A 10,836-nucleotide genomic window follows, 5' to 3' on the forward strand; every position below is an offset into this window, starting at 1 on the left:
TTTGAAATTCTCTGAGAAGTTCGCTGGAGAAGGAGGCTCACCAAAGTTGTGTGCGACTCATGTGTTAATGGTAGGACTTAAATAGATATTGTGCACTTCTATTTTTTCAATTCTCAATTTCGAGAATTGATTCTGAATTCTCCAAAATCAATGAAAAAAGGAAAGAATGTAAATAATTTACAAAATTGGAAAACTAAGTTTAACAAACAAGTTTTTTTTTTTTTTTTTTTTCAATTTTCTAATTTTCAAAATTTCTATTTTTCAAAATAATTGCTCAAAATTTTGACTTACTAAACAACCCGGGCCGTTTACCCAGCTGTTCTACACATACGAACAACTGAAGTCCAGTCAACCAATCGCCATCCCCCCTCTCGTTTCCAACACGCATTTGTTGAAAGTGAATATACGCATATCACCTTGTATCCTGAAATCAGCAACACTACACAACATACTGGGGGCTTTTGCATTTGCTTGGAAAGTAATCAACTCCCATAGCCCATAGCCACCCAACATGGCTAGAAGGTGTGCCCACATCACCTCTACAATCTTTTCCTGCTTCTGCTTCTGCTTCTGTTTCTTCCTCCCAATTGTGTATTCTGAGCTGCCTCAGGATCAGAAAAACATCATGGGTAGACTCTACGATATGATTCACGACAATACGTCTACTTCTTTTGCATGGATTGGGACGAACAGAGGTTCCGACCCATGTTCATGGAAGGGAGTTTCTTGCTCTCCAAATAATTCTTCCATAACCAATATTTCCCTTCATTTGTTTTCCATTTCTAATCCTGATACTCTGCCCCTTCTTTGCGGGATCAAAACTCTCGAGTCTCTTGATGTGTCTAACAACCAGTTGAGCTCCATTCCGGATGGGTTCATCACTGGTTGTGGGGGGATTAGTGGGTTGAAAGTGTTGAATTTTAGTAGCAATAAGTTGAAGGGCCCTTTGCCTATCTTTAGTGGGTTTGGTGTGTTAGAGTCCTTGGACCTGTCTATGAATTCTCTATCTGGGAATATTGATCTCCAATTGGATAGCTTGAGTTCACTCAAGAATTTGGACCTCAGCTACAACAATTTTGTTGGACATATTCCAACCAGTCTGGGAAAATCCAATGCTTTGGTGGAGCTTCAGCTCTCTGTTAATCACTTTGATGGTCAAATTCCTTCTCAGATTGTGAAATATGAGAATTTGGCTTTGATTGACCTTAGTCTTAATAACCTCTCTGGCCCAATCCCTGAAAGCTTGGGAAATCTCTCTAGCTTGAAAATTCTGATCCTGTCAGCTAATAAGTTGATTGGTACCATTCCAAAAACTCTTGGGAATATCACAACCTTGTTTCGATTTGCTGCGAATCAAAATTATTTTGTTGGAAATGTTCCACTTGGTATTACTTCCAACCTCAATAATTTAGACCTTAGTTATAATAATTTGAGTGGAACAATCCCTTTGGGCCTCTTATCTCCACCAAATTTGCAGTATGTGGATTTGACTAACAATAAGCTGGAAGGTTCAATACCTGCAAATATGGGATCAACTCTTGTTAGGCTAAGATTGGGGAACAATAGTCTAGCTGGGCCTATCCCACCTAAACCCTTTCAAAGCCTTCAGAATCTGACCTACTTGGAGCTGGAAAACAATCAATTGAATGGAAACATACCTTTGGAGCTGCTTTCCTGCAAAAATTTGGCTCTTTTGAATCTTGCCCAGAATAAGCTGGCCGGTCCTTTGCCTGCGGATATAGGGAACCTTATCAATCTTCAGGTTCTGAAGCTCGAAATGAACGGTTTTGTTGGAGGGATCCCTGATAGCATCTCCAAGCTTAACAAATTGCAGAGGCTTAATATGAGCTGGAATTCCCTTACTGGTATAATACCAGATTCAATATCTACTTTGCATACCCTTACAAACTTGGACTTGAGAGAGAATGGTCTCAATGGTTCAATACCAAATTCAATTGGTAACTTAAACAATCTGTTGGAACTCCAACTTGGAAACAACCAGCTTAGTGGGTTAATTCCAGAAATGCCAATGCAGTTGCAAATCGCACTAAACCTCAGTCACAATCTCTTTACTGGACCGATTCCAACCACTCTCACTAGGCTCACTGCATTGGAGGTTTTAGACCTTTCCAATAACACGTTTTCGGGTCAGATTCCAGAATCAATGACACGGATGAGCGGCTTGACACATCTAATACTGGCAAACAATCACCTTTCTGGTGTTGTTCCCACGTTTCCAAAGTACGTGGAGCTTAGTCTAGGAGGAAACCGCCAGCTGATTTTTCCTCCTCCGCCTTCTCCTCAGAACGCTCCAGCTGTATCAGGGAAGAAGAAATTATCAGTGGCTGTCGTGATTGTTATAGCAGTTGCAGTTGCTGCTGTTGCTGTTGGGCTGTTTACGTTTATAGCTCTCTTCGTTTTGAGAAACATGTACAAGGTACGAGGTTACTGGCTCATGGATGATCATCATATCCACCACAAGTCTCAACTCGACTTTTGCAAAGCCATGGCTGTGACTCGCAGGCCAACCAACACTATCCTGAGTACTGAGTGGTACAGTTTTTACAGGGCTGTGATGCCCAGTGGGATTAGCTACTGCATCAAGAAGATCAATTGGAGCAACAAGGCATTCACACTCCAGGACCCCGAAAAGTTTGTGGAAGAACTAACTAGATTAGCCCGTGTAGCTAATCCCAATATCATGATCCCTCTTGCCTATGTTTTGACATCACACAGCGCATTCATATTCTACGAGTTCCCTGAATTCGGGTCCCTCTTTCACCTGCTCCACAGTGAAGACAACAACGTTCTGGACTGGAAATGCCGGTTCAGTATTGCACTAGGGATTTGCAGAGGCCTAAATTTCTTGCACAGAAATGGTTCTGAAGATGCCCCGATAATCCTCCTCAACCTGTCGACGAGAAGTATCATGATGAAATCACTGTCTGAGCCAATTATCGGAGATTTTGAGCTCAGTAATTTGATCAGACCATCACACAACAAAAGAACCCCTTCAGTAGTTGCTGCTGCTGTGGGATTTGTCCCACCAGGTGAACTGACACACTACATTTTATCAATTTTTTTTTCAGATTTTTCGTTTTAAAATTAATTCTTGTTTAAGTTTTGGAATGCAGAGTATGCATACACGATGAGGGTGACAACATCGGGCAACATTTATAGCTTCGGAGTGATCATGCTGGAGTTGTTGACAGGAAAACAAGGTGTATATGAGGGGATAGAGTTAGCCACCTGGGTAACTAGCAGGTCGGACCAACATGAAAATTTGGAAGAAATTCTTGACAGCCGAGTGGGCGAAACATCTATGGAGGTTCAACATCAGATGGCAGCGTTACTGAGGATTGCATTGCGATGCATTAGCACCTCTCCTAGTGAAAGGCCTGATGCTGAAGCATTACTTCAAATGCTGCTTGATTTGGCTAAGAACGTAGGCATATAAATCTTACACCAAATTACCAAAAGAGAAATTATTATATCTGTTCATTATTACATTTTAGGCCACATTCCTGCATAATTATGTATCTACATATTTATGATTGACACATGCGCTTCATTTCAACTTAAAAGGCTACATTTATAGTTTGATTGCACATTTATGTTTATATATTATATGCTCAACAACAGATAATCATTTGATGATGAGATGTGGGTAAAGTCAAATTGGAAGGCCATTAGATGGCTCTGGTGTTATCTTTTGTATTATCTTCTCATCAAACCAAATTATCATGGTTTTTAGAATCCAAATTTCCATTCTTGATTATTTTATTTTCGAGGAGATTGATGAATGTATGTATTTAATTACCTTCCATCCTTCTGGAATCGTGAATCCGAAGCTGGTAAAACCGGTTGAGACTTCTCTCATAGAACCTGGGGAAGGTGGCGTAAGCCTTAGAGCTTCACACACCACATTCCAGGAATATTATTCATCTCATCTTCTGAATGTCTTCCCAAATCAGTAACTCGTTTGGACCCTTCAGCTTTGCAATCTCCATTTATTCTTGTTGGGCGTCAGCAGCTCGATTCCACGTTGTGGCTTACTATGAAGGAATGTACTTAAATGGTTAAAGTCCACTTACAATTTTAAGAATAATATGACAACTAGATAACCAATGAAGGTTAAGTGTGTTTGACTTACCGGATGGGTGCTTGACTTATAATATGGGTGACCAACTTGACTTACAGTAAGGGTGATTTACTTGACTTACCAGATGGGTAACCTACTTGACTTATAGAATTAGTGACTTACTGGGAAGTAAGCATAGTGCGAGTTAATGATGAAAGAAGTCTATGAAGGGGTGTGTTCAGCACACCAAGGGGTGTACACCATTTCGCAAAGGATCATGATGGTGAGGGATTGCGTGGAATATGATAGGCGGTGCCGTAGGTGCCAAGAGTTCCAAGTAGTACTAGGCAGACCCGCAACCAATTACATTCCCGTTAGTACGGCAATCTCCTTTTTGAAGTGAGGAATAGATTTGGTGGTGGCCCTCTCTACCAGCTCTAAAAGTCGGAAGTATCTCATTGTTGTGGAATACTTCACTAAGTCGGAAGTACCTCGTGGGCTTTCTTAATCAAATTATTTTTCTCGGGCCGATCCATTTTAATCAGTCTAGTATACCCTCCATCAAATGCCAAAAATTAATGCATGATTACTGCACAAAATAATCCTCTATCATATTAAAATAAGAGAGGGAAAATTAAACCTCACATGGAGTACCGTCAAAACTCCGATATGATATTTCAATAATTCATTCTAGCTGTAGTCGCATGCTTGATATGGTTGTCCATGACCACGACCGCGACCCTTTGTATTTTCATTACGATATGATCGACCATTCGCTTCAAGAAATGGGATTGAACCAGTGAGAGGTGCCTCGTGGTTTTTCATCAAAACCTCATTATTTTGTTCAGCCACAAGAAGGCAAGAAATCAACTGAGAATAATTTGTAAAACCTTTCTCTCTATATTGATATTAAAGCAGAGTATTTGGATGCATGATAATAACAAGATTATTGATGGATAATATATTAGGCTTGAGCTACATGGACCGGCCCAAAAAAGCAATTGGATCAAGAAAGCCCAAGAAGGACCCTCAACACTAAGCTACAGAAGAGTTCGATAATGATTGGACTTAGCACTTGTAATATTAGCAAGATTAGGGCTTATTAATTATAATATAACCTGGACTCGCAATAGGAGGCGGTCCAGGATTCTTATTCCTTATAGGGCTCTAGGCCCAAAATATGTATAAATAGACTCTCCATATACGAAGTAAAGGACAAGCAATTCTGAGCAATACAATACCTATATTCTCTCGTTATATTTTCCTACATATTTCCTATATTCTTGCTATTCTAACAGGTAGTGTTGGCCTGCCTTTGATTACCCAGAAGTCATAAAACCAACAATTATCATACATACGCAACAAAGTCATGCAAATTAACTTCAAAACTATGCACTTTAAGTTTCAAAGTTATGCACTCGTAGGTTTAATAAAGTTATCCACCTGAAGGTTTGAAGTTATTCATCATAATGCTTAAAGTTATGCACCATAAGATTCAAAGTTATGCACGCGTATGTTAAAAGTTATGCATCGTAAATATTCTTTATTTTGAGAAACTAATAAAGAATATGTACTCGAAGAGATACTACACCTGATTAGACAAACATATGCACTTGAGGAAAGAAAATAATGCACCCATATGTTGAGCAGCTAATAAAATAAATATACACTCAAAAGAGAAACTATGCACTCGAAGAGACAAACATATGCACTTGAAGAAGAAAAATAGACACTTGAACAAAGAAAATAATGCATACAAAGATAGAAAGTAAATGAACTTACTTATACAAAATTATCATAATACCACTGTTGGTTTTATGACTTTTGGGTAGTCAAATGCAGGCCAACGCTACCTGTTAGAATAGCGAAAATACAGGAAATATATAGGAAAATATAACTAGAGAATATATGTATTGTATTGCTCAGAATTGCTTGTCCCTTTCTCCGTGTGTGGAGGGTCTATTTATACATATTTTGGGCATAGAGCCCTATAAGGAATAAGAATCCTGGACCGCCTCCCATAAGCCCTAATCTTGCTAATATTACAAGTGCTAAGTCCAATCCTTATCGAACTCTTCTGTATCTTTGTGTTGAGGGTCTTTCTTGGGCTTTCTTGATCCAATTGCTCTCTGGGGCCGGTCCATGTGGCCCAGGCCTAGTGTATTATCCATCATCCAGTCCCCCACTTTCTTGAGATTTCGTGGATACGAAGTCTCTAGAAAGTATAGTTGTTCTTTTGGGCCGTTCCGCGTGGCCCAAGCCTAGTGTTATTATCCATCCACCACCATATTTTTTTAATTTTTTTTTATTCATTTTAGAAGGTTGATTTGAAGTAGATCAATGACTAAAATTTAATCTTGATAGATACCCAGCATAGGCACCCGGTCGATACTACCTAGCAAGCAGTCAGGCATGACACTCGGACTCGGCAGTCAGCACTCGGGACGTGACCTTTCGGTTCCCTAATACCCTTCCATAACCCCCAAATAAATTACCCCTTTATTTACCCATTAGTTACTCACTTAAAATACCCATTTATCACCCATTAATCCTATTATTATAACCTACACATTTACTACCCATAAAACCCATTAAATATCCATTAATTGTGGGGAGCCTACACTACTCATCCTGTGATTATAAAAACAGAGGTGAAAAGCAAAGAGAGGGGAGGGAGAGTTGTATCGTGAGAAAAGAGAGAAGCAAAACAGACATGTACAAATACCCTACAAAAATAGTGAAATTCTGGCTTGGCACCGCCCCAAAAGGCCCGTGGTTTTTACCTTTCGGTTTCCACGTCAAAATATTGTGTCTTGCTCTTATTTTTATTGAGTTATTTTTACATGTTATGGAGTCAATCGGTTGTGTTGGCCCGCCGAGTGACCACCCCGGGGTCACAAAACCATCACTGACGCCGTCTGTGGGGATCGATACAAAAGGCCGTGTGTTCCTACCATTGTAACGATAAGATCATGTAGTCGGATTGCGGAAGAAAGGGAGCCGGTGCCTCCGTCACGTTGATCGGAAAATGCATATATATCAAAGGTTAGAAACTCTAGATAAGTATATGTACGTGACGAATGTGATAAAATTTCTTGGAGAGAGGTTTTATTCATTCTGTACGCTAGAGAAGATAGGTAGGCAACCATTTCAAATTATTTTCTTCAAAGCTTTGCATGAGAATCTGCTGGTGGAAATGTTGAGGTAATAAAATATCTAGTAAGCATAAACATGTTGTTCATCAATATACCCTCAGACTAAGGGACTCGGTGGAAAGGGAAATTTTATTTTAAACGTCCTGAAAGACGGGAGAGACCATGGGTGATAAGTGCTTGCAAGACAAGTGAAAATGATCCTAAAAGATGGATAAGACCCTGAAATACGGGTGAGAATGATTCTGAAAAATGAGTAAGAATTTCTATGGAAAGCGAGTGAAAGTTGGAGTCGATCCACTAGAAGGAAGAGAATAATCAGTTATAAGAAATATGCGTCAAAATTACCATCTCTAGGTGCTTTGTTATACAACAAATCTTGGTTTTCTATTTCCATACATTTATGTATGATATCTACTATTTTATACAATAATTCACCCCTTATTTTAATTGTATTTCCCTTATCCTAGTGAAATTGGGAATTGTTTGTGTGTTATATTGTCCAAGTGTTGAATTATCTACAAGGAACTACAAAGGAGGAATTTTGGAGCATTTTGGACAAGTTCTGGAAGAAAAGGGAATTACAAGGAAGAAAGGAAACAAGAATACAAACTGGAAAAGAATTGAAAGTTGCCTAATGGGCCAAGGCCCATCTATCTGCTATATATTCTACCTATGCTCTACAATTGAGGAGGTTCCTTTACAGAGTTCTGAACCCTAGCATTTAGTTTATATTTCCCTAGCATAGTTTAGATTAGTTTCACATTAGATTAGTTAATTTCAAGATTGGAATCAAAGATTGAAGTTTGGATTTGCTCTTTATCAGTTAAGTTCTCTTATTCCTTTATTACTTTCTTGCAATGTTTATGGTTATTAATTCTTGCTTTGCTTTGTTTACTCCCTTCATGCGGGAGTAGTTCGTTTATAGGTTTGGATTAGGGGTCCATTGTTAATCTTGATGTTCGATTTATGATTAATTGCATAAAGGGATTGAATCCTTTACCTAGGGTTTATGTTGATTTGGGGATTTCTTTGCACTAGTTATTGGTTTGTGGCCAGAATTAATTGCTAGTCTAGGAGAGGGATTCATTACAACGACAGTTGGATGGAGACCTCGAGCCTTACCAATTTCAACCTAATATTCCTGCTATGAAAGTAGAGGTAATTTTGGGGGCTTACAATGCTTAGGTGCTTAAGGTTATGATTGATGCATCACGACAGTGAGGCAATCTTAGCCTAATTCTCTTATTGATTACGAAAGTAGCTGAGTAGAATTCTTTTGTGCATTGCCCATATATCCCTTGGTTAAATATTCTTTCCCTAATCTTGAGTTTGTTAGAACATCAAGGTTACAATCCCCCTAATCTGGCCCATACTTTTATCATACAGTTTACAACTTAATCAATTGCTTTCTTTTATTCCACATCATCCAGTCTTTGTTGCTTGAATTCTATTAATTCACATACTCTAGTGCTTGGTAATTCACACAATTACGTGCCATAGCCCCAATCCTCAGCGGAACGACATTACACCCTCTTTTACACTCATCATTTGTGCTCATCAATGTACATGGGAATACTTGGGTGAGGATCAGAATCCAGAAGGTATGGAATTTTCAATTTGAGAAAGTTAAGTTATATTGATTATTTTGAAGGCCCCCTCTACGTACATACATATTAGCAAAGGAGAATGATGGAATAAATGATGGCAAGATTCTCGAGCATCAATCTTGGCTACTAATCCAACTATAACGGCACAAAGGCCACCAATTCCGGCGACCTCTGCCTGCACGACTCTGCCGAGTCCGCTTGAAGAAGGCGAGTGATGGTGCAACGCTGAATAAGAAGTTTCCCCACTCCGCATAATGAATGTTGAAAAGACATGGAATTCTGATATGCAAAAGAGAGCTGTCGGCCGTTATCAAAGAATGTAGGAGAAATTATCTGCGAGCGACTTTTGGGCCGTAGTGCATATAGGCGGTCGGCTATGCTGAAGAAGTGGCGCGGCAAAACTCAAAAGAATAACACGAGTTCAGTACCATACATATTTACCATCTCAGGGCACCTCTATACTCGGCGTACGTGGCAGAGCAGTGAGTCTAGGAGTTCAGACGCTCAACGATCTAATTACTTGGCAAAGTTAGGAGGCACGGTATGAAAAATACTCCCCTATCTTTTATCATCACAAATATTACGTGTACAAACTACATATGGAGCACCTCGAGCGCCAACCAACTGTGTCGGGGAGGTGGAGTTTATCGAGAAACAAAAATTATCCTAAAAAACAGGCCTATTTTCCCATAATCGGCGACAGAGTAGTCTTGAGCAGTAAGCCGAGCCCTTCTTAAATTCTTATGAATTTTCATTATATGGATATGTCTATGAATGCAAATAGAATTTTTGATGTTTCACTGCAAAGTTATTATCATCTCTATGTATATGGAAAGATGGGTTTACATGCTTAAATGTAGAATAAGGTAAGGTGTACGTGGCAGGATGAGAAGGAATGCATGGGAAGGTGTGGTAGAGAATTAAAAGTAAAAATTTCCAAGGAAAATTGTGGGTAATTTTCGAAAGTCAGTTGTGTAATGTTGTTTGCAAATAATTTGCATGGAGCAAGTGTGGAGGAGAGGTGCATTTTCCACAACCAAGATCATATTCCAAAATGAAACACAAAGCTAAGCAAAGATAGAGTATGGACCGTTATGGCCGAGCGGATATATCTTTGAAGTGGCTAATTACCTTGAGTGGTCGGCGACATCAGCGAAATTCCAGATTTTGAGTGATTTGTTACTCTATGATGAGAGTAAATTATGTAAATTGTAATATTTATTGTACAAAAAAAAAAAAAACACGTCCCGGTCAATCAAGTAGCCGGTCGAGCCAAGATTGATTCGGGTGGACTACCAGCCCTTTGGTTGGTACGACTGAGTTCAGGTTTAGCCAGCCTTTCTAAATGGTTTGAGCAAATGAGGCAGTCAAACTACAAAAATTCGGGGACCGGCTAAGGATCTGTGATACTTAGTTAGATCCTAAAAGTGAGCTGTGATTGTTTACGGATGAGTGAGTGAGGCAGTCAATCTGCTTTATTGAGATGCTAAGTTGAAATAACTTAGTTGAGTCCTAAGTGATCAATGATCACCGTTGGACAAATGAGTTTGGCATTTCGCCTGCCTTGATGAGTTAGGTTGAGATAACCTAAAGTCCAAGTGACCTACAATCACCTATGGACAAATGAGTTTGGCAGTCTGCCTGCCTTTGAGTTGGGTTGAGATAACCTAAGTTTTAATGATCTTCGGATCGCCTTTGAGTTTGGCAGTCTGCCTGCCTTTGAGTTGGGTTGAGATAACCTAAGTTCTAGTCTGCCTGCCTTTGAGTTGGGTTGAGATAACCTAAGTTCTATTGATCTCCGGATCGCCTTTGAGTGAGATAACCTAAGTTCTATTGATCTCCGGATCGCCTTTGAGTTTGGTAGTCTGCCTGCCTTTGAGTTGGGTTGAGATAACCTAAGTTCTATTGATCTACGGATCATCTTTGAGTTTGGCAGTCTGCCTGCCTTTGAGTTGGGTTGCGATAACCTAAGTTCTATTGATCTCCGGATCAT

At 39.5% G+C, this 10,836-nt stretch overlaps 1 protein-coding gene across 1 annotated transcript; it reads left to right on the forward strand.

Annotated features, from left to right (window-relative positions):
• Positions 1-602: 602 nt before the first annotated feature.
• Positions 603-3,608, forward strand: LOC116017243 (leucine-rich repeat receptor-like tyrosine-protein kinase PXC3). Its single transcript, XM_031257790.1, has 2 exons — positions 603-3,050; positions 3,135-3,608. Exons 1-2 carry the CDS (start codon positions 626-628, stop codon positions 3,455-3,457), a joined length of 2,748 nt encoding a protein of 915 aa, XP_031113650.1. The 5' UTR covers positions 603-625; the 3' UTR covers positions 3,458-3,608.
• The last annotated feature ends 7,228 nt before the right edge of the window (positions 3,609-10,836 follow it).

The sequence above is a fragment of the Ipomoea triloba genome, chromosome 4 (assembly GCF_003576645.1).
Source record: "Ipomoea triloba cultivar NCNSP0323 chromosome 4, ASM357664v1".
Taxonomy (NCBI): Eukaryota; Viridiplantae; Streptophyta; class Magnoliopsida; order Solanales; family Convolvulaceae; genus Ipomoea; species Ipomoea triloba.

What these genes read in the sequence shown, in the direction of transcription:
- LOC116017243 (XM_031257790.1), top strand. Translation starts at nt 626, where the DNA reads ATGGGTAGACTCTACGATATGATTCACGACAATACGTCTACTTCTTTT. An exon ending in TGTGGGATTTGTCCCACCAG is followed by an intron (nt 3,051 to 3,134) that starts GTGAACTGACAC and finishes TTTGGAATGCAG; the next exon opens with AGTATGCATACACGATGAGG.